Below are 22,829 nucleotides of genomic sequence, written 5' to 3' on the forward strand. Positions count from 1 at the left end.
ACAGTTTCATACGTTAGGCCTTGGGTACATTTCTTACACTGTTTAGTACCTCCCTCATTCCCTCCTCTCCCCTCTCCTTTTCCCTCCCCTCCCCCCACCATGAGATGTTCAGTTGGTTTATACCAAATAATTTTGCAAGTATTGCTTTTGGAGTCATTTGTCTTTTTATCCTTTGTCTCTCGGTGTTGATATTACCTTTCACTTTCCTAGTTCTAATACCAGTATATACAGTTTCCAGTGTACTCAGATAAGATACAGTGATAGTGCGGGTACAACCACAGGAAGGGGATACAAGAGTATCATCAACAATAGAAGCTACGGCTTCACGTGACATGTTTTTTTAAAAATTTATTAATTGAACAAATTTTTTGACAAGGTGTTGTGCAAAAAGGGTACAGTTACATAGTAGGGCAGTGTGTACATTTCTTGTGATATCTTACACCCTGTTTTTCTTTCCCTTCCCTAGGTCAGGTAGACATATATACAATACACAGTGTATCAAGAACATATGCAGTATCCACGTGGCCTATGCCCAAGAAAATTCGCCTAGGGCTTTAAATGTAATGCACATGACATGTTGAAAGTAATTACAACAGTGATATGACAGTCGTTTCCATAATATGGAGTTCATTTCACTTAGCATTATCTTATGCATTCATAAGGGCATTGCTTTGGGGCTGGGAATATGGCCTAGTGGCAAGAGTGCTTGCCTCGTATACATGAGGCCCTGGGTTCGATTCCTCAGCCCCACATATACAGAAAATGGCCAGAAGTGGCGCTGTGGCTCAAGTGGCAGAGTGCTAGCCTTGAGCAAAAAAGAAAGCCAGGGACAGTGCTCAGGCTCTGAGTTCACGGCCCAGGACTGGCCAAAAAAAAAAAAAAGAAATGCTGCTATTTGGGGCTGGGAATATGGCCTAGTGGCAAGAGTGCTTGCTGCATATACATGAAGCCCTGGGTTCAATTCCCCAGCACCACATATACAGAAAACGGCCACAGGTGGCGCTATGGCTCAAGTGGTAGAGTGCTAGCCTTGAGCAAAAAGAAGCCAGGGACAGTGCTCAGGGCTCAGGCCTTGAGTCCAAGCCCTTGGACTGGCAAAACAAAAACAAAACAAATAAGGGCATGGCTATTAGGCTCTTGTGATCCTCTGGTGTGACTAGCCTAAACCTGTGCTAATTATTCCCTATGAGGGAGACCATAGAGTCCATGTTTCTTTGGTTCTGGCTCACTTAGTATAATTTTTTCCAAGTCCTTCCATTTCCTTACAAATGGGGCAATGCCATTCTTTCTGATAGAGGCATAAAATTCAATTGTGTATATGTACCACATTTTTTTGATCCATTCATCTACTGAAGGGCATTTGGGTTGGTTCCATATTTTAGCTATGACAAATTGTGCTGCGATGAACATTGTTGTGCTGGTGGCTTTAGTGTGTTCTTGTTTGTGGTCTTTGGGTAAATGCCCAAAAGTGGGGCTGATGGGTCATAGGGGAGCTCTATGTTTAGCCTTCTGAGGAATCTCCATACCGCTTGTCAGAGTGGCTGAACCAGGCTGAACCAGTTTACATTCCCACCAACAATGAAGTAGGGTTCCCTTTTGGCCACATCCCCTCCAACATTTATTATTGTTAGTTTTTCTTGATAAAGGACATTCTTACTGGGGTGAGGTGGAATCTCAATGTTTTGATTTGCATTTCTTTTATGGCCAGTGATGTAGAACACTTTTTCATATGTCTCTTGGCCATTCTCATTTCCATATCAGAGAAGTCTCTTTTTAAGTCTTTAGCCCACTTGTTGAGGGGGCTGTTGGTTCTTAGCGAAAACTAAGATTTTTTTTAAGGACATTCCTAGGGATTGAACCTAGTCTCTTGCACATGCTAGGCAAGCACATGCTAGGCAAGTTTTTAAAAAATTATTTTTATTTTAACTTTGAGATGGAGTCTTGTTGGAAACATCTTAGTGCTTACTTAGCAAGCAGGAAGCCTTGCCTTCAGACTCTAGACCACCAAAAAAAAACAAAAGGGTCTTACTAAGTTGCCCACACTGGTCTCTAACTTGATGTTTTCCTGCTTAAGTCTGGAGAAGCTGTGATTACAGGCATGTTCCACCATACCTAGCTCAAGAACCTTAATTATGAAGGGTGATAGAGGTGGGGTGGTATGAGAGAAGGTAGCAGCTATGCAGGAATATACAGACAGACGGGCAGTTACTTTCAGTTTTTGAAATTTATATTTGAAAATGTTTTGGTAGAATCCTAGCCCTCAGGAAGCTGGTGAAGGTGGCTTATGAGCTTGAGGTCAGCATGGACTTAGTAGTTGAGGTTCTATCTCAACATAATAATAAAAAAAAGCTTTAATCTCTCATAGTCATCTTAGAGAGGTAAGTGTGTGGGTGGTGGGTAAGCATGTTAGAGGAAATGAAGGTTGCCCAATAAACTTCCTAGCATTTTCTTACTGTTTTTTCTCTAGGCTTGGCCTTAAAGAGGTTCAGTCTAGCTTCATCATCAAATTCTAAACCCAGACAAGGATTTGATTGGGAGGCAAGGTGGCTGTATAGAGAAGCCTTGGCTCTTTCCTCTAGTGGAAGGATATATGACTACATAGAACACCCACCAGGAGCAAGGAGAGAACAGCAGACCTGTGGTGGTATAATGATACTCATTTATTTGTGACAGAGAAACCTGGGTGATTTTCTCATGGGAGTGTTTAATGATCATCCTGAAGGAGACAGTAGACCTCACCATTTGTGGTCCTGGATCTGTTTTCTGGTTATGGACTGCCAAGGTCCCTTGGTCTGTGACCTTTGTTTTTGTGGTTTAGAGAAACAGGGTGGGAAAGCAGGCAACTTTTTCCTTTTTCCTTCCTTGTTGCAGAATTGGGAAATAAACAACGGGTTCAGCTTTGCAAGTCGAAAGTCTTGGATGTTTAACTCTTCTAATTTGTCAGGCTCTTTACGGAACCGTGTAGGCTCTTTCACCTTGCTAGTCTCAGATATTGCAGAGACAAAGAAAACTTTGTTCCGCAGCTTACTTTGGATCCAGGGATTCATGGAGGCCCAAAGGAGTAATGTTTCTTGTAGCTGTGTTGAAACAAAGGTCCAGGGCTGGTTCAGTTTGGGCTTAGGCAAGGAGGAGATGGAGGGGTTGGGGGTAGGGGTCCAGGGGAGTGTGACTCAGGGAAGGGAAGCTCTAGCTACATGCCACTATAGCCTCAAGGAATGAGATGCCAAGGCACAGTGTCTCCTGTTTCCTGATAAGGAACCAATGAGATGACTAGGAAAGCTTTGGAGAAGGGGTAGGATAGAGGAAGGTCTTACACTTTTCTTCACAGCCTGGTTCCTTTCTACATCTAGCATATCCAGGAGCAAGTGAAACACTTGTGGGCCGCGTACCCCAAGGACACCCTGACAGAGGCAAAATGAGCCTGCCTAAGTAACCAGCCTTGGGGAGACACCCCACCATCCTTCCCATTTCAAGCCCTTGTCACTTGGAGTTCTAGTTTCCATTATTTACCAAGAAAAGTCAAGACATTCTAAAACATTTAGTAGCATCTTTGATCCCATCTTCTGTCCTCTAGCCCACTTGCCCTGAATCCCAAAGAAAGGGTCATATTGAATTCTTTTTTTTTTTTTTTTGGCCAGTCCTGGGCCTTGGACTCAGGGCCTGAGCACTGTCCCTGGCTTCTTCCCGCTCAAGGCTAGCACTCTGCCACTTGAGCCACAGCGCCGCTTCTGGCCGTTTTCTGTATATGTGGTGCTGGGGAATCGAACCTAGGGCCTCGTGTATCCAAGGCAGGCACTCTTGCCACTAGGCTATATCCCCAGCCCCCATATTGAATTCTTGATAGGGCTAGAATTCTATAGTAAACAACCTACTCAGACTTTGTTTCAGTACAGCCTTTTCTTCCCCTGGGTGACTGCTCAATTGCCTGCTACCCCTGCCATCAGTATATATAGAAAATGGCTCAGAAAAGCAGAGCCTGCCTTACCAAAGAGATGACTGCTTCCTGGCGTTTAACAGCATTTGGGTTCATCAGCTCTCTGTACAGAAAGAAGTATGTTATCCAATTAAGAGGTGAAGAGGAAGAGGGAGGCTGATTGCTTCTTATATCCAGAGTTGGGTATAAGCAATGTAAAATTAAAATTCTCTTCCTTGTTTCTCAGGAAAGGGCTTGGGATGGGGAAAACAGGTGCTAGAGTTTGCTGTGGAACAATAAATATTGATCAGGACTTATCTGTCTAGAGCTTTATGTTTTAAGAATTCCTTTCAGGTTATTTTAATTTGAACTTTTTAACAACCCTGAGTGGTATTATGAGCTGCTTTTTTTTTTTAAAGGAGGAATAAAACTTAGGAGTCTAAATGTGAATTGGCTAACAACAAAGTGAGCTTTCAGCCAACCCTACTGTTCCCAACCCACCACCTAGGATTTAGTCTGGAAGCTCCCAGCCCAGGCCACTCACGCCTCCAGCATATTCATCATCATAGGTTTCATCTTGAGCTCTTCCACCAACTCAGCCACAGCCTTCCTTATAGCCTGCAGAAACCAAGTGTGGCACAGAGGAAATACAAGGGTGTACACTATGTGCTTTGTGAACTTTATTGAGCACTTACTGTTTTGTTCTACAAAGTCCCTGCCTTGGGGGAGTTCATGCTCAGATGGAGGCAGCAGCCAAGTAATTACAGAACTGTAGCATGCACACAGGAAGGTGTCCTGACTCAGTCTTGGGTATGAGAAGATTCTTGGAAGAAGGCAATGCCTCAGTTGGAACTTGAAGGAAGAGTAGAAGTTAATGCGGATTGGGTTGTAGAGAGCAGATTTTCTTGGCAGAAGTTGGGGCATATATAAAATCCTGGAGTCAGGAGAAAGCACGGGGAGAATGAGGAGCTGAAAATAGTTTCATTCATTAAGGCCATCAGATGGGTTCTTCAGAGTACTCTGAGTAATCATATTGGGGCATAGACATCCTAAGCATGGCTGGTATGTGGCTCTGGGGGAGAATGGACACAGATAAAGTTAGAGAGCTTTAGCTGGGCATTGGTGACTCGTGCCTATAATCCTAGCTATTTCCGGAGGCTAAGATCTGAGGATCAGTTTGAGGCCAACCCAGATAGGAAACTCCATGAGATTCTTACTTCCAATTAACCAGCAAAAAGCCAGAAGTGAAGCTGTGGCTCAAGTGGTAAAGTGCCAGCCTTGGGGGAAAAGCTAAGGGACAGTGCCCTGGCCCTGCTGAACTCAAGTCCCGGTACTGGTACACACGTGTGCACATACATACACACCCATGTGCACACACATGCATGCACCCCCCCAAAAAAAACAAACAACAAGAGGTAAGCCATACAAGCAAAAAGACAATAGGTAAGCAAGACTCAAGTTTTGGAGTAAGGTAAGCTGGCTTGAGGAACACTCACTGGGAGCCACTGAGACGTTTTATGCAGAGGTAAAATATAATCAGCATTTTACAAAAGTAGAAGTAGTGTTGTTGATTTCATAACAAGCTATAGTAAAGTTAAGGGGACATAGAAACCAGCACAGAGAAAAAGAATACAGAGAAAGAGTGTGATTTGGGAAACTTTCCCAAATCACCATATAAGGTTTCACCATATAAGGTACCATTTGGAATAGTTTTGAAGGACCAATAGCATTTTAAAAGGTAAAAGGAGGGAATGAATAGTATTAGATATGTTGAGACAACTGCCTAAGTGAAAGCAAGGTGGCTTGAAATCATGGGCTCCATTAGTGGAGCAGGTGTAGATTAAGATGAATGTAATACTAGGTGTGGGGTATGATGGGAGCCAACATCTCACAAGAAGGGAGAAAAGTAAAGGGTTGCCTGGGTATGGGAGCTAGGCTCTTCTTACAAGGAAGGGTTCATTGTGTGTCTTCATCTTGAGCAGGTTAAATGTCAATTCTTGTAGCCCCTGTTGCTTGATTTGTTCCAGTCCAATGGTCTTGAGCATCTTAATGGCTTCATATCTGTCCTGGAGAGAACAGGGAAGGAGGCAGGATGGGAAAGAAAGACTTCTCATCTTCCATCCCTGACCTAGTGCTGAGGAAGGCAGTCCAGAGCTTACCTCAATGACTACAGAAGAAGTAATCTGATCCAGAATGGCCCTGGTGACTTCAACAGAATGTACCTGCATAATCTTGATCAACATCTTAAGTGCCTGTGTAGGGTGAGATGGACCAGGGTGTACTTGAGGGCTAGGCCTCCTCATTGGGAGCAGGTGTGGGGGGGGCTCCTTTCTTCTGCCTCATTTCTTTTTGAGTGAAAACACAAGTTGTTGTATGCACATGTGCACACACATCAAACAAAATACAGATGTGCACACTTCTATTGTGTGCACAATACTCATACAGGGGCATATTTAGAGACACACAGAGGACCCTGCTGTTCCTCAGCTGAAGCTTATTTTCTTTGGGATGAGGATGTCAGGATTCAAACTCCACCCCAGCCAACAAGTAGTCTTCGCTTTTTGGGTGCTCATAGAGAGCCTAACATTCTGCCCTCTCCCCGCCCCCCTCCTACCTTCATCTGATGAGACTTGGGTCCTTGGCACAGGTACTTCACCAAAAACTCTTGGGCTGTGTTGCTGTGGGGCCTCAGGAAACCCAAGCACAGGGCTGCTTCCAGGGTGGTTTCACTCAATGGCTTTTTTATGAGCACCTTCAGCATGCACACCAGCTCTTTTTCATTCTCAACTTGAATCCTCTGAGGAGACAGTAAAGTGTAGGTGGTGTTTTGTGCTTTATTTGTATCTTTTTTTTTTTTGGAGATAGGGTCTTGTTGGCTAGCCCAGGCTAGCCTAGAATTCAATATGTAAGCTAGGCTGGCTTCAAACTTGTAATGCTCCTGCCTCAGCCTCCCAAGTACTAGTGTTATAAGTGTGTGTCACCATACCATGTTCGCTATACTTTTGAAATATAAAATCATGGTACCATTCTGCTTAAAACCTCCAACAACTCCCAATTCTACTCAGAGTAAAAGACTAGTACTTAAATAGGCCAAAAGACTACATGTAAGCTAGTCTCCTATTAACTCCATTGTCCTGAACTTCATGTCCTATTGCTCTCCCTATTTCTACTCTACTTCAGCTATATGGGCCTTCCTGCTGATCTTTGACCATGCCAAGCACGCTCCTATCTTTGCATTGACTGATCCTTCTGTCTGGAATGCCTCTCAGACATCTATGAGGCTAACCCCCTCATCTTCATGGCTGTGTTCAAATGTACCCTCCAAATGAGACCTTCCCTACCTAATATATTTAAAGTACAAACCACCTCCATCCCTACTCAGCATTCCTGAAAACTCTCCTGTTACTTAATTTTTCCTTTGTGAAATAGAAATTAGTTTCTAAATTTATTATTTATTGTGTGCCCTACTAGAATGTAAGCTCCACCAGGGCAAGGATCTTTGCCTATTTGATTCAGTGATATATCCCAAGGCCTATGATGATGCATGACATAGGACAGCTGACTGAGATGTATTCAATCAATAAGTAGATAAGTGATGGGTTTGTTCTCACATGGAGCAGTGATAGAGTCAAAAGAAGAGAATCTTAACATGGAGGGGACTCAGTAGTGTCAGAGGACTTGCTTGGCTTCTCTCCCCTGTTAACAGAGATTTTACTCCGATAGATTGTTTAAGACATGATAATTATGGCTACCATTTAAAGAGCACAGGCATTATATTAGGTGCTTTACATACATTGACTTATTTAGTCTCTCAAATAACTTAGCAAACAATTACTGTTTCCATTTTAAATATGAACACTCTTTAGCTCTGAAAGCTGCCTTTTCAGAGGTTGTCTGAGGACTGAGTGATGTATGCTGGTCATCAGCTCTACAGAAAACTCTGTAAGGTGTTCTATTAAAGATGAGAGCTGGGTTATCTTCTTTCTGACCATCAATCCCCAGCCAAACCCACCAATTTCCTTCTCCCTGTCACCTTGTCTTTAGGGACAGCAGCCCAGGAGTTCAAAGCCACTCGCAGCCCTCTCAGAGTCTCCATCTTTTGACACATATTTGGATTCTTTAACTGATCGATGACAGCCTGTATCACATACTTATTCAGGCAACCTAGGCAAGGAGGGTCCTCAGGTCAGGGCAGAAACTCAAGGACTCTTGTCTACAAAGACTCATAAACTCCATTGTACTCTCCAAGACAGCCCTTCTCTGAGTAGTAAGTTCCAGGTGTTTCCCATTCTCCCAAGGACGCCAGAGCAGCTGGCAGAGCATGAATAGTTTCCAGAGCTCTTCTCCCATTCACCCCACCTTTCCCTCTGCCCAGCAGTATCTGGTAGAATTTCCAGACCCTGGAAAATGCTAGGTTGGAGTGGGTTTTTACCTTGCTTCTTCATGTCTTTACCCAGAGGAGGAAGGGGCTGCACTTCTGCACCTAGTTCCTCATCTAGGGTGAGGATATACTCACCTAGTATGGCCAGGGTTCGATAGGCCTCAGACTTCACTTTCTCTGGACCAGTTTGGGCCTGATTGAAGAGACGTGCCATAAAGTGTTAGAAATGTCAGTGCTTTAGAGATTCTCATGCTAACTTTTCATTTATCAAAGAGAAACTGAGGCCTTGAGAGCATCTTGTTGATGCTCACATATGAACGGGATGCAGACAGGTTTGTACAGTGGAAGCAACACTGAACCTGGGCGTTAGTCTTGTTCAGATCTAACTGGTAGCTAGCTGCTCTGTGGGTTCTCAGACCCTTCTGTTTCTGTTTTTTTTCTTACAGGTACTAATTTAATGTTGTTTTTACAGGATTTAAGTGAAGTTATGAACCAGAATTCATGTTCCAAATTTGAACTTGACATGTGAACCTGGAGCTTTGTTAAAGGTGGTGAACTGGACGTTTCCATTCTTCTGTGGCCTTGCAGGCTGGCTGCCATCTTTTCTGTTAGATCAAGAGGATCTTCAGATTTCCCCTTTCTTCAAGCTGCTCTTTAGAGAGGCCAGGGCATAAGATTGGGGCATGCCACACACTGGAGGCTCTTTCTTCAATGTCACACAGTAGAGCCTCTTTCCTCATGGGACTTGACCTCTCATCCTGACACCCTGGCAAGCCTTGTCTTTGCCTATGTACCCATACTCTATACACCTCAGACTCTGTTTCCTCCTTTCCTGAGCTTCTTGCGGCCCCCAGACTCACCACCTGCCAGAGTGCCTCCATGACAAACTTGTCATTGATGCCCAGGCGCCTCAGAGCCTGCAGGAAAGGGATAAGAAAATTTGGATAGCTCCCCCAGAATTACTGTCCTCTGAACCCAGCTGGACTTTATACTATATCATGTCCCACCTGTAGCTGTTTTACTTTCCAGCTCAGCCACTTCTTAGCAGTAACCACTCCCTTCCATCCTTGCTGCTTCTTACCTGTGCAGCATACAACTGCTCCTCCTCCCGTGGAGATGTCAGGGTTTGTGTTAGTTCCTGCCATTCAAGGCAGCCGATGGGAAGGAAGAAAGAAAAACATAGCACTCTAAATTGAAAAGAGATCAACCACCCTGACTTCTTTCCCCAGCTCCCTCTGTTTTACAGGCAAGGATGGAAGGCTAAAGGATGCTAATGGAACCCACAAGGGAGGTGTCTCCCTGCTTTCCTCCCCACCAGAGTCCTGACCTTTAACCTTTTCCACTTCAGGAGGTCCTTGGTAGGGTCTAAGGACCTTGATGGCGCCAGAGGTCTTGAAATCAGCTTGCTCGTGGGGAGATGGAAAGTTTGGAATTCTTTGAGGAACCTATGCAAAAAACTACTCAAAGTCTTCTCCTCCCCGCCCTCCCAAGTTATAGCCCCACAGAGCCTCAGCCCAAATCAGAGACAGAACAAGACAAAGTTAGATGAGGGCTCAGGGATACCCACCAAGCCAAGTTGCCTTTCTACTCCAGTGTCAGTAGGCAGACTTGCCATCTGCCCCCACCCACCCTTTCCTTGCTCTTCCCTTCTTTCCTTGAAGACATGAAGGTGTGAGGAGTATAGAGGCAGGCAAAGCACACCTAGGCTGGTCTTTGTTTTTTTGCAACACCTTCAAGGTCTCCCGTTCTTTTTGCTTATCAACCAGGGTATGCCAGTATGTTAGAACCTCGGGTACATCGCAGAAACAGTAAGGAATCGCATTTGACCTTCTGGGGTGCTTCCGCCAGTGCTCTGGACTTGGGGGATACTCTTCCCTTGGCATCTGGAGGTGCAAGTAAAGAGTAATCAAAGGGGTCCCATAGGTCCTTACTTGAGCTGGGAGAAAGGGAGAAGGGGCAATGGAGGAATAAAAAGGTGGGAGTTGAGTAAAATGACCTTGCAGTCTCTTACCTGGGCTGGAGTCAGCTACCACCCTAACTCACTGGTGAGACTTGGGCAGATTACTTTACCCCACCGAAGTGTTTGTCTTTTCATTTGTACATTGGAACCAGTAATAATCCTTGCTTAGTCCCCTGTTCAAGCTCGTTTTGAAGATCAAAAGAGATCCAAATCCTAAAATGGTGTGTGTGTGTGTGTGTGTGTGTGTGTGTGTGTGTGTGTGTGTGTGCTGAAACTAGTGCTTGAACTCAGGGCCTAGGCACTATCCCTGAATTCATTTGCTCAAGACTAGCATTCTTTCACTTGAGCCATAGCTCTACTTCTGGCTTTTTGTGGTTCATTGGAGGTAATACTTTCACATTTTCCTGTCCCAGGCTAGCTTCGAACTAGGACCCTCAGATCTTAGACTTTTGAGTACTAGGATTACAAGCATGAGCCACTAGGCACCCAGCTTGAGATTCAGATTTTGAAACCACAGTTGGGTTAGTTTAGGATCTCAAAGCCTGTTGCAAAGGTCATGTGGCCAGGAAGATAAAAAGACCAAGGCTTGGCGGAGATGTGGAATAAAGGTAAAGAAAAGATCATTTTTGAGCTTACTCTATGTGCTAGGAATGCACTTATCTTCCCTGGGGGTTCACAAACTTCGCAGGTTTAATTCATTTTTTTTGTAAAAACTTATTTTTCTGTGCTGGGATCAAATCTAGTGCCTTGTGAACACTGTACAAGTACTCCTGAGATACAAGACTAGCCCTACACTATGCACTACAGGGCTTTTGGAGGCTCTGAGGATCTGGCTGAGACCCAGCCCCGTCTCCTTTCTTTCTTTTTTTTTTTTTTTCCGGCCAGTCCTGGGCCTTGGACTCAGGGCCTGAGCACTGTCCCTGGCTTCCTTTTGCTCAAAGCTAGCACTCTGCCACTTGAGCCACAGCGCCACTTCTGGCCATTTTCTGTATATGTGGTGCTGGGGAATTGAACCCAGGGCCTCATGTATACGATGCAAGCTCTCTTGCCACTAGGCCATATCCCCAGCCCCCCGTCTCCTTCCTTTACAGCACTTCTCTCTGTGCTATGGAAAAGAGGCTTTGGCCCATGGTTCCCAGCTATGTGACCAGAAAGATGAAAGATTTTCAAGTTATGGTTGTGATTTCAGAAAATGGAGCATTGACTTGTGGTAAGTAGTTTCCAGATTTATAAGCAAAACCAAAATAAAGCCTAAACTGGATGTCAAGTGAAATTTGGTTTTTGGGTAATGAATGAAATATTTAGGACATGATTATATGAAAATGAAATTTGTCATAGTTTATCTAAAACTTAAATTGGACATTCTGTATTTTATCTGGCAGCCCTAACTGAAGATCTTCTAACTAAGGATCTCCATGGCAAATAATATGTATTTGGAGGACATGTTGCTATGGCTCAAGTGGTAGAGCACTAACCTTGAGCAAAAGAAGCTCAGGGACAATGTCCAGGTCCTGAGTTCAAGCCCCAGGACTGGTAAAAAAAAAAAAGTATGTTACCTTTTGGGCTTGGGATGTGGCTTAGTGCTAGAGTGTTTGCCTAGCATGCATGAAGTCCTGGGTTCAATTCCTCTACCAGTGGCACTATGGCTCAGGTGGTAGAGTGCTAGGGATAGTGCTCAGGTCCTTAGTTCAAGCTCCAGGATTGACAAAAAAATAAAAAAAGGAAAGAAAGAAAAAGAATTTGATATTTCATTTGGCAACCCTGGCTCATAGTAGCAAGCATTCCCTGAATAGCCCAGGCCTTATAGACTTCTGTGTCATAACAGTTCTATATAGAGGAGTAGACAAGGATTTTCCTGTGATAAAGGAAGCTTTTGAGGCTCAGAAAGGGCAGGTAACTTGTCCTAGGTCATCCAGCACTAATGGCAGTCCTAGGAGTGAATGTCAGGGTTCTGTGAACTGGCCTGAATGGTAAGAGTCCTATTTTGGCATAATTCCTAGAGTAGTGAAAGAGATCTTACCTGGTAGCAGGACAGGGGCAGGTGAACGGGAGCCATGGCCTTTCTGAATTCTGGCAAGAAGGAAGGTTAAGAGTATGTGTATATGTTTGGGGGAGGGGAACACAAATAAGACAGTAGCTGCAAAGGAGTGTGTGTGTTAGACAAGCAATGGTTCATTTAGTCAGCATTCAGTATAGAAGCACTGGGTATTGTACCAGGTACCAAAGAAATAAGGCATAATTCTTGTTCTTAAGGGGGGCTTGTAATCATCTAGTAAGTACTGAGCTACTAGGTAGACACTGTATCGTTTGAGCTACTCTCCAGATATTGTGTTCTTCTAACTGCTATCTGTGGAGGAACAACACAATGTCGTGGCCTGGGAGCTTCTTAGAAATACTGGACCTCAGGCTCCTCCTCAGAGTGAGGCTCTTTAGTTTGACAGGATCCTCAGGTGATTCCTATGGAGTCAAAGTTGTAAGAAACACAGGACCAGCAGGGTACTTTCAACCCTAGATGAATATTAGAATAATTTAGGAGAGCTTTGAACATACCTAAGTCCTACATCAGACAATCATTCTGTGGGGCTAGCATGAGGAATTTTAGAATGTACTCTCAAAGAGTTAAGTAAGAGTGAAAACCATTAGTCTCATTCAGAAGTTTGTGTGTTTGCGTTCATGTGCGCATGCATGTATGCTTTAGAATAATCCGGACAGCTTGTTAAAATACAGAAATCTGGAAACTCATCCCTTAGTCTTTGGCTCACTAGATTTAGAGTGAGCTCTGTTAATTTACAGTTCTAACAAGTTGGTGCTGTTATTGCTCCTAGGATATTTGGAGAAGCTCTGGTCAAGTGGTGAAACCAGAAGTGTTTCACCATAATTAACAGAGAGAAATCATATATGGAGATAGATAGATACAGGTGGTAGACTTGAGAGGCACCTAACCTGGCTAGATCAGGGAAGTTTTCCCATAAGAGATTATATACAAGTTGAGTCTTCAGTATTAGCAGGAGTTAGCCAGATAAATGAAAGGGAGAAAGCACTAGACTTAGGAAAACTTTAGACAGAGATCTGGAAAGTGTAAGAGTTGGTGTGGAGAGCTGACTGCAGGTATAGGGGAAGCTGGAAAGACAAGGATCCTAGCTCTGCAAACTTTGCTGAAGAGCTGGAGATTTATCTGAAAGGTTTTAGGGTGCCATCAACATGTCCAGAGAACCTGCCTTGATGTTCCCCACACATTTGCTAAACTCACTCTTGTGCCTTGTCTGGCTGGGACTTAAAAGCCAGGCAGCCTTGCCTTTTCAAAGCTCCCTGCCCCTGACTCTATTCCTGTTATTTCATCCTCACCTTTGGCCCTGTCTTGATATTCCAGCCATGGATACATGAACATTGATTTGAAGACTTCAAAACCACTCATTGAATTTTCAGAGTTCATCTTTTTTTTTCTCTGGTGGGAGCCAGGGGGAACCTTGGCAGCTGGGAACTCAGGGATGTGGGAGAGTGAAAGAGATCATCCTCTGGCACAAGAGGGACCAAGAGGTAATCCAGACTTCCGGAGGCTTCCAGGTGCTGAGCAACCAGATTGACTAGGTAAACAGAAACGAAGTTCCATTCCTAAATTCCGTCCCTGACATCTGCAGGCCTGTGGGCTGAGCTGGCCTCTTTCCCTCTCTGAGCTTTGTTTTCCGCAACTGGAAAGTGGTAAAGTTGTTTTCCTATCTGGCTGACTACAGGCAGAAATTAAAAAAAGAAAACAGGTTTGAAGTGTCTAGGGCAAAGAAAACCATGTTAGGGGAGGTGTGGTTTTTAGGTTTAGTCATCACACAAATGACAGGGACAATGGGAAAGTCTTTTATATGCACGCTGTTCCCCTTGGTGGTGAGAGACTGTGTGATAAGGAGCTGCTTTTCATACCTCCTCCTCTGAAATATGCTACTCTCCACCTGTTAAATATGCTAGTCTCCTTCCGATTTGTTAAATTGTTACTCAAATCTTTCAAATTGTATATCAAGCCTCTCAGGGAAACTCAAGTCTATACTCCCAGCTATTTGGGAGGCAGGGATGAGGGGACCATAACCATATATATATATATATGTGTGTGTGTGTGTGTGTGTGTGTGTGTGTGTGTGTGTGTGTGTGAATATATATGGTGAGAATCTGTCTCTCTTGATGGCTGGGTGTGACGGAGCCTACCTGCTATCCCAGTGATGTGGAGAAGCACAAATAGGAGGATTACTGTCCAGGCCTGCTGGGATGGGCATAAAGTGAGACCCTATCTTCCAAAAATAGCAAACGTAGAAAAAACTTGTGGAATGGCTTAAGTGGTCAGGCACTAGCCTACTACAACTGTTCTGGCAAAACAACCACAATAAACATTTTGTATGAACAGATGCACACAGCTATTGAACCTCTGTGACCCTTTCCTAAGAATATCCTCCTCAGGTCTCACTGTGTGTATGTGTTTGGAGTCCAGTGTAATTTTTTAATGTATTTTTTAAATCATCCAGTGTGTTTACTTGTAGACTTATAGGCACTTTCTAGTTACAACAAATGAAGGAAGCTATGCAACCTATGTTTCCTTGGGTCTGGCTTAATTTTACTTAATGTAATTTTTTCCAAGTCTTTCCATTTCTTTGTGAATGGTACAATATCATTCTTTGTAATGAATTAATAGAATTCTGTTGTGTATATTGTTAGGTCTGCCCAGGAAAAATAGCCCCTTCTTTCTGGTTTTGATCCATATGAAACCACATGTAGACCCTTTCCCTTTGTTATCTCTCTGTGCAAGACTGTAGGTAGCCCTCCCTAGAAGTCCTCACCCAGTGCCTGTAACCCAGGTAACTGGTTGCTGTACACCTATGAGATAGTGAAAGGTCTCCCAGGCTCTGAGGTCACTTCCTTATATGAAGTCATACCTCCTTCTTGCTCTTTCCTATATAATCTCTCTCCACCATTAGTTCAAGCTGCTACATGCTACACCCTACTCTAGAGTGCAGACCAACAGTTTGGCTCTCCCAAATAAACTCTTTTCTGCCTGAACCACGTGGCAGCCTCCTTTCCACAATCTCTACATATATCTCCATATCTATCTATCTATCTATCTATCTATCTATCTATCTACCTATCTACCTACCACATTTTCTTGACCCATTTATCCATTGAGGGTTGATTCCATATCTTGGCTATGGTAAACAGTGCTGTGATGAACATGGTTGTGCTGGTAGCTTTAGTGTGGCCTTGTTTGTGGTCTCTTGGATACATGCACAGGAGTGGAATTGGTGGGTCATAGGGAAGTGCTTTTAGTCTTTTGAGGAACCTCCATACTGCCTTCCGGAGTGGTGAACAAGTTTACATTCCTACCAACAGTGTAGTTGTATTCCCTTTTGGCCACATCCTTGCCAGTTTGGAGGAGAGAGACTTAGAGATAACATTGATTTATGTTCTGTTTTTTAAAAATTATTATTGTAAAGGTGATTTACAGAGGAGTTACAGTTACATAAGTCAGGTAATGACTACATTTCTTCCCTCTTTTTCTCCTCCTCCCACACAAGTTGCATAGTTCATTTTCAACATAGTAACTAGTGAGTATCATTGCTGCATTTGTTCACCCTCCGTTCCACCATTTCTGTGCTTTCCTTACCCTCTCCAAAACAGATTAACTTACATACAAGACAATAGGTACAGAAAGCAAAAACAACAACAAAGGAGAAAAATAAAAAATTAAAACTTCTTGTTTTTATTTCTTGGAGTTCATTTCAATAAACATCATTTTATAAGAGATGTTAAACATCTCTGGCCATAAAAGAAATGCAAAATCAAAACAACATTGAGATTGTACCTCATTCCAATTAGCATGGCCATTATCAAGGAAACTAATAACAGATGCTAGAGGGCTAGTTAGACTCCATTATGATACATAAAATGAACCTGGTAATTCACACCTGCAATCGCAGCAAAAGGCAGGGAGGTTAGGAGGACCATGGTCCAAGAGTGGACTGGGTAAAAATATGAGCCCCTGTGGACAAAACTAAAGCAAAAGGGACTGAGAGCATAGCTCAAGTGCCTGCCTATTAAATATAAGGGTCTGAGTTCAAACCCCAATACTGAAGGAAGAAAAGAGTACATATAACCCAAATCTAGTAGTTTTAAACCCTCTCCTGTTTTCCCTCCCATTTTGGGAAGAAGATGGTGGGCTTTTGGGCAAGTTATCTCCATCTTATCAAGTGTTTTCTTGGCTGTAAACAGCTAATAATAATACATACCATGTCGGGTTGGAAAGATGATGAATTCAAGGGCTTGGCCAAGGCTTCAGACACAGTGAGTGCTCAGTTAATGCCACCTGCCTTTGGCTTATATCTGTTGTCAGTATGTGTTCATGGAGAGCAGCAGGTGGTGCTGCTGCTATTGTAAAAACCCACAAAATGCCTCAGCCTCCTTTCCACAAAGACCTGAGGCCTTTGGGATTGCCACTACATGCTGTTCCTGGGACAAGAGTGGTATTGGGGGTAAGTGGTGGGGTCCCTAAATTGGAAGGGTCAGATGAAGCCCAAGGAAACAGAGGGACAGTAGTGGGGATATAGTGAATGTCATCCCTCCATGGAGTGAATATCTCTCTGGTTACTTTACTGCGTGCCTGCCAATACCCACTTCCAGAGAGCTTCTGCTCCCAGCCCTGCTGACCTGGCAGTGCCCTGGCCCCTCGAGGCTACTGAGGACAACCAATCTATGTGGTTCTCCCAGGTAGGGGAGGCTGTTATTAAAGTGGTAGGATCTTTGCTCTCTTGGGGATATATTAAGTAGGAGTATAGCAAGAAGCTTCTTAAACTGGTTAGGACAAGAGCAAGCAGCCTGGACCCTAAAAAGAAAGAATGCTTATGAAGAAGGAGGATTCCCAAGATAGAAATCAAACCAGGGAGCCAATTGTCATTGCCCTGAGCATTTTTAATGATGAACAGATTTTACAGTTTCTAGTCAGCACTTGTGAAGGCCTGAGATGGGAACTTTTTCCTATGGGAACCCCCCATCTTCCTTCTTTGTCTCAAGAGGCATGCTAGAGCCATGGTCAGTCCTAGGGATCTGAAGTTCTGAGCCTAGAGACTTCCTGTTAGTAATTCTTCTAGCTGTTATTCTGGGGACACTATTGGGATTGGTGCTGTGTGGTTTTTGGCTTCCGAGATGACTGGCATAGGGTTGGGGAGAAGCTTCCCAAGTTAGACTTGAGTGAGCAAGTTAAACTAAGGTGTGCTCACACAAGGTCAGATTCGAGGTGCCTTCTGTCCTAGCTCATCTCCAAGGAGTTGATGTACTCCCGAACCCATTTCTTCTCAGGATTGGCACATACTTGGCGGTCCTTTCGGGTCACAAAGCTGGAGAGGAGGAGAGAGCAAGACCTTGTTAGAACTGGGACAGCCAGTTTTGAGAACAAGATTGAGGCACGAGGGACATGCTCATAGTAACAGGGAGGGTTTTTATTCTGGAGTCCTATAAGCATTGACTTATTCATTTATCTATTTTTTGTGCCAGTACTGGGGCTTGACCTTAGGCCTCACGCTCCAGATTGGCTTTTTCCACTTAAGGCTGGTGCTCTACCATTTGGTCCACATCTCTACTTCTAGCTTTCTGTTGGTCAGTTGGAGATAAAGAGTCTCACAGACCTTTCTTTCTGGCTTTTAACTGTGATCCTCTTATCTCAGCCTCCTGAGTAGTTAGGATTATAGGCATGAGTAATGTGAGATCCAAGGGCCTGGTGCTGGAGGCTTGTCTTTGCAGTCATGAAGCTCAGTCCAACTGCCTTCTTGCCTGCCTGCTGTGAGACTAGTTCTGTGTGGGAAAGGCATAAATCTGGACAGCAGTGCTGGCAAGGATCCCATAACTTTGGTTGGTGCAACATACTTGGCTCCTTGTCATTTTGGCTTCTTTAGGGTGTGTTCCTATACATTATTATCATATTATTTTAAAATTGCACATTGGCCAGGCATTGATGACTCACACCTATAATCCTAGAGACACAGGAAGCTGAGGATTTTGATTTGAAGGCAGACCAGACAGAAAAGTCCATGAGACTCTTACTCCAACTAACCAGCAAAAAGCCTAGAGTAGATCTATGGCTCAAGTGGTAGAGTGCCAGGCTTGAGTGAAAAAGCCTTGAGAGAGTGAAAAGCCCTAAGTTCAAGCCCAGGTACACAGCAAAGAAGAAACAAACACTGATTTTACTTACTTAGGACATCAATGTATATACTTTAGGAGTTTTCATAGGAAGAAATTAACTATTGTGCAGCGGTCTAGAAGTTTATTTTAAAAAACTTTGAAGTTTATAGGGTACTCTCAGAGGGCTTTGTGGGAGGATTAGCTCTGGGAGCTAGGGGTGTCCCTTCCTCATCCTTGCATCCCCTAGAGAAATCCCTGGGGCTGAGACTCACACGACTGCTAGGTTGGAGCACTTGCTACTGGTGTAGAAATACTCCTTGACATGGGTTCGAGGCAGTGGTCGAGAGATGTAGGCAAAACAGCAGGGGGTGGTGTCCGAGGCATCTGAGGAAAGAAGGAGGAAATACTTTCACTCATTGCAAATGTACACTGGGTAGCTTTGTGGATACTATTATCCTTGATAGAACGGGGCTTCAAGGGCACTGAAGTCATTTGGTCACAAATACACAGTGGCATAGAGGGGATTCTATCAGAAGGATCTATTTGACCCTTGAGTCAAGCTGGTATCCCTTCATATTATAATGCCTTATCCTTACTTTCCAGAAATTCTGGACCTTCTCCTGCCCTGTCTAGGATTCTCTGTCTTCATTCTTTTTTGTTGTTGTTGTTGGTCATGGGGCTTGAATTCTGAGCCTGGGCGCTGTCCCTGAGCTCTTCAGCTCATGGCTAGTGCTCTACCACTTGAGCCACACAACTCCACTTCCTGCCCAGGCTGACTTTAACTGGATCCTTAGAGCTCAGCTTCCTGAGTAGCTAGGATTACAGGCATGAGCCACCGGTGCCTGGCTTCTGTCCTCATTCTTGTTCTTTAAGGGTTCCCAGGTTTGGAACTTGGTTTCCAAATGTAGATAGATTATAGAGAGTCTTTCAAAACTGCAGCTCAATGGCTTAACCAGAAATTTAGTGCGACTCGCAAATATGTATGGCATCCTGGGAGCCCCAGGCTGCAGTGAGAACTCGGAATTGAGAACATGAAGTTACTTCATTCAAGATACTCATAAGAAGCTCATTTACCACTCACTAGCAGAGCTGTGGTGCTTATTGCCCCAGTCAAAGCTTGCTTGAAAACCCATTTCCTTCCTTCCTAGGCAACTAACTTAACCTCCCAGGCCTAGGTTTCTCTTCTGTCAAAAACAGCTACTCAAAGAGTAGTTGCATTAAATAAGATGCCATGTAGAGCAATTAGCACAGTTAGCCTGACCCATTTAGTTAGCCTTTATTCTTCCTCACACCTCATTTTCCCCATCTATAACATGATTGAAGCTGGCCATTGTTGGCTTACACCTGTAATCCTCAGGGAGCTGCCGTCTGAGGATCTCAGTTCAAAGCCAGTCTAGGCAGAAAAGTCCGTGAGGCCCTTGTCTCCAATTAGCCAACAAAAGCTGGAAGGAGAGGTGTGTCCCAAGTGGCAGAGCACCCGCATTGAATGAAAATGCCAAGGGAGAGTCTGGGGCCCGGGATCTAAGCATGAGCACACACACTTCAAAGAAAGAAGAAAGAAAAAAGCAGAAAGGAGGAAACAACTGTCCCAGTAGGTTTTTGTGAATTGTTTAGGAGTTTCTTAGAAACTCTGCTGGTGACAGGTGTGAGTCAGGCATTTTTTTCAAGGTCAGCTTGAGCTAGCCCTGCCAGTGTGAGCTCACACTCAGAGAGCCCCAGCAGGGCTTGGCGGCATGGACCTTGGAGACAGAAAAGCTGTTCATGGTTCTTGCCACTTACAGGAGCACCAGGACACCTGGATAGAACAATCCATAAGCGAATAGCAGGACCATGTGGCAGGCCTGGCTAGTGGGAGGAGGTGGGCCTTTTAGGCAAGAGGGTGGGCTGACTCCATGGACAGAGGCGGCCAAGGATGGGAACTTACATGGGGAGGCAGATGCCGGTGTGCAGAGGGCTGCAACTGTGAGAAGGACAGTGACAGCGAGGGCTGCTGCAGACATCTTCATGGTACCTGGGGTGCAGGATGTGGCAGATGCTCTGTGTCTCAGGATCCCTCTGCAAGCTCTGGAGGGCCCTTTATACAGAGCCACTTCCCCCATCCCCCCTAGGGGGAGTTTCCCAAACAATGCCCAGTGTGTTGGTTATTGTCATAAGTCAAGTTATACAAATTGGAAAAGAAAACCGAAATAAGTCTCTGGAAATGTGAGTGGCTTTCCATTTCCCACTGTTCTCCCATCCAGGGTGAGCTCATTGCCTCCTCTTTTGCTTCATCTTCTGGGGGAGCTTCTCCCCAGACAGCAGGAAGCTGCTGTTCTGCAGGGAAGAAGAGGGGAGTTAGGGTGGGGATCAGAGCCACTGGTCTTCACTTGGTTCCTTTTCCAAGCTCCTGCTTGGCTTTGGTTTTTCTCTCCCTTCTTTCATCTGCAGAAGGATGTTATTAACAGGATGTTTTATTGAGGAGGGTCCTTTGGTCATGAAGTCCCCAAAGGAGGTGGGTGAACCCACCCCGTGTTGGGGGGCTGTGGCTCTGAGTGGCATTGGGGTTCTTTTCATGGGATAGAAGTTGAAGTGATTCCTGCAGTGGTGTGGCGGTTGGAGTGGTGGGGGTGGTTCCAGGGGGAGTTTCTTCCTTGTGGCCGTAGGGTCACCAGGTCACTCCTATTTACTTGCTGAATGATCTTTGGGAAAATATTAAATATCTTAAATATTTATGTCTTAAAATATCTGATTTGTTTCTCTCTCTCTCTCTCTCTCTCTCTCTCTCTCTCTCTCTCTCTCTCTCTGTGTCCATCCTGGGGCTTGAACTCAGGATCTGGGCATATTGTCCCTGAGCAAAATTGTTTGCTTAAGGCTGGCACTCTACCATTTGAGTTATAGCTCCATCTCTCACTTTTTGGTGGTTAATTGAGGCTAAGAGTCTCACAGACGCAAGGAGATGGAAAGACCTCCTATGCTCATAGGAAGGCAGAATCAATATAGTGAAAATGGCCATATTTCACAAAATGTTATACAAATTCAATGCAATCCCCATCAAGATTCCAGCTACATTCTTCACTGAAATAGAGAAAACAACCCATAAATTCATATGGAACAGCAAAAGGCCTAGAATAGCCAAAAGCAATTCTAGGCAAAAGAAGCAGCACAGGAAGAATCACAATACCAGACTTCAAGCTCTATTATAGAGCCATCATAACAAAAACAGCCTGGTATTGGTATCAAAACAGACCTGAATGGGGAGGGGGGAGGGGCGAATGAGGGAGGAGGTAACAAACAGTACAAGAAATGTACCCAAGGCCTAACATATGAAACTGTAACCTCTCTGTACATCACTTTGACAATAAATAAGAAAAAAAAAACAGACCTGAAGACCAATGGAATAGAAGACCCAGAAATAAAGCCACATTCTTACAGTCAGCTGATATTTGACAAAGGAGCTAAAGACATACAATAGAAAAAACACAGCCTCTTCAACTACTGGTGCTGGGAAAACTGGGCAGCCACATGTAAAAAACTCAAATTAGACCCTAGCCTATCACCATGCACCACGATCAACTCAAAATGGATTAAGGACCTCAATATCAGACCTGAATCCTTGAAACTACTGAAGGACAGAGTAGGAGAGACGCTGGAACTTATAGGCACAGGTAGGAACTTCCTGAATATAGTCCCAGGGGCACAACAGATAGAGGAGACTCTCGACAAATGGGACAACTACAAAATAAAAAGATTCTGCACAGGGCTGGGGATATAGCCTAGTGGCAAGAGTGCCTGCCTCGGATACACGAGGCCCTAGGTTCGATTCCCCAGCACCACATATACAGAAAACGGCCAGAAGCGGCGCTGTGGCTCAAGTGGCAGAGTGCTAGCCTTGAGCAGGAAGAAGCCAGGGACAGTGCTCAGGCCCTGAGTCCAAGGCCCAGGACTGGCAAAAAAAAAAAGATTCTGCACAGCTAAAGACATAGCCACCAAACTAGAAAGACAGCCAACCATGTAGGAAAGGATCTTCACCAGCACAGCAACAAAGGCTTAATATCTGTCATATACAGGGAACTCAAAAAACTAATCCCCTCCAAACCCAGTAAACCAATTATTAAATGGGCAAAGGAGCTAAAGAGAGACTTCACAAGAGAAGAAATAAAAATGGCAAAGAAACATATGAGGAAATGTTCAACATCCCTGGCAGTAAAAGAAATGCAAATAAAAACAACCCTGAGACACCACCTCACTCCAGTTAGAATGGCCTATACTCTGAACTCAGGAAACAACAAATGCTGGAGGGGGTGCGGGGAAAGAGGAACCCTTCTCCACTGTTGGTGGGAGTGCAAATTAGTACAACCATTTTGGAGAACAGTATGGAGGTTCCTCAAAAAGCTCAGCATAGACCTACCCTATGACCCAGCCATACCACTCCTAGGCATCTATCCTGAACA

At 44.4% G+C, this 22,829-nt stretch overlaps 3 protein-coding genes across 3 annotated transcripts in view; all 3 read right to left on the bottom strand.

Annotated features, from left to right (window-relative positions):
• Window positions 1–1,898: 1,898 nt before the first annotated feature.
• Window positions 1,899–13,669, bottom strand: Heatr9 (HEAT repeat containing 9). The gene is made up of 15 exons (XM_048366120.1): window positions 13,600–13,669; window positions 12,275–12,324; window positions 9,924–10,177; window positions 9,622–9,667; window positions 9,376–9,432; window positions 9,155–9,211; window positions 8,430–8,487; window positions 7,947–8,077; window positions 6,528–6,710; window positions 6,073–6,165; window positions 5,860–5,979; window positions 4,458–4,531; window positions 3,986–4,037; window positions 3,315–3,401; window positions 1,899–3,077 (listed from the first exon to the last, which is right to left on the bottom strand). Exons 1-15 carry the CDS (start codon window positions 13,667–13,669, stop codon window positions 2,736–2,738), a joined length of 1,674 nt encoding a protein of 557 aa, XP_048222077.1. The 3' UTR covers window positions 1,899–2,735.
• A 3,503-nt stretch (window positions 13,670–17,172) lies between these two features.
• Window positions 17,173–20,433, bottom strand: Ccl5 (C-C motif chemokine ligand 5). The gene is made up of 3 exons (XM_048366209.1): window positions 20,324–20,433; window positions 18,672–18,783; window positions 17,173–17,618 (listed from the first exon to the last, which is right to left on the bottom strand). The coding sequence occupies exons 1-3, from the start codon at window positions 20,403–20,405 to the stop codon at window positions 17,531–17,533; spliced, it is 282 nt and encodes a 93-aa protein (XP_048222166.1). The 5' UTR covers window positions 20,406–20,433; the 3' UTR covers window positions 17,173–17,530.
• A 213-nt stretch (window positions 20,434–20,646) lies between these two features.
• Ccl16 (C-C motif chemokine ligand 16) overlaps window positions 20,647–22,829 on the bottom strand; it is a 28,041-nt gene continuing 25,858 nt past the window's right edge. Inside the window, exon 4 of the mRNA XM_048366123.1 lies at window positions 20,647–20,712. Coding sequence (XP_048222080.1) covers window positions 20,647–20,712 — 66 coding nt within the window. The remainder of the gene's footprint in view (window positions 20,713–22,829) is intronic.

Source organism: Perognathus longimembris, chromosome 17, assembly GCF_023159225.1.
Source record: "Perognathus longimembris pacificus isolate PPM17 chromosome 17, ASM2315922v1, whole genome shotgun sequence".
In the NCBI taxonomy this organism is placed as follows: domain Eukaryota; kingdom Metazoa; phylum Chordata; class Mammalia; order Rodentia; family Heteromyidae; genus Perognathus; species Perognathus longimembris.

Bases quoted from the DNA above. Each gene is read 5' to 3' on its own strand.
- Heatr9 (XM_048366120.1), bottom strand. From the start codon at position 13,669: ATGAGTGGTTTTGAAGTCTTCAAATCAATGTTCATGTATCCATGGCTG. The intron at 9,212-9,375 runs GTAAGAAGCAGC...CCTTTCCTGCAG, and splicing joins AGCAGTTGTATGCTGCACAG to GCTCTGAGGCGCCTGGGCAT. The intron at 3,078-3,314 runs GTAAGACCTTCC...GTTTCAACACAG, and splicing joins ACCAGGCTGTGAAGAAAAGT to CTACAAGAAACATTACTCCT.
- Ccl5 (XM_048366209.1), bottom strand. From the start codon at position 20,405: ATGAAGATGTCTGCAGCAGCCCTCGCTGTCACTGTCCTTCTCACAGTT. The intron at 18,784-20,323 runs GTAAGTTCCCAT...TTCTTTCCTCAG, and splicing joins ACCGGCATCTGCCTCCCCAT to ATGCCTCGGACACCACCCCC. The intron at 17,619-18,671 runs GTGAGTCTCAGC...CCTCCTCTCCAG, and splicing joins TGCTCCAACCTAGCAGTCGT to CTTTGTGACCCGAAAGGACC.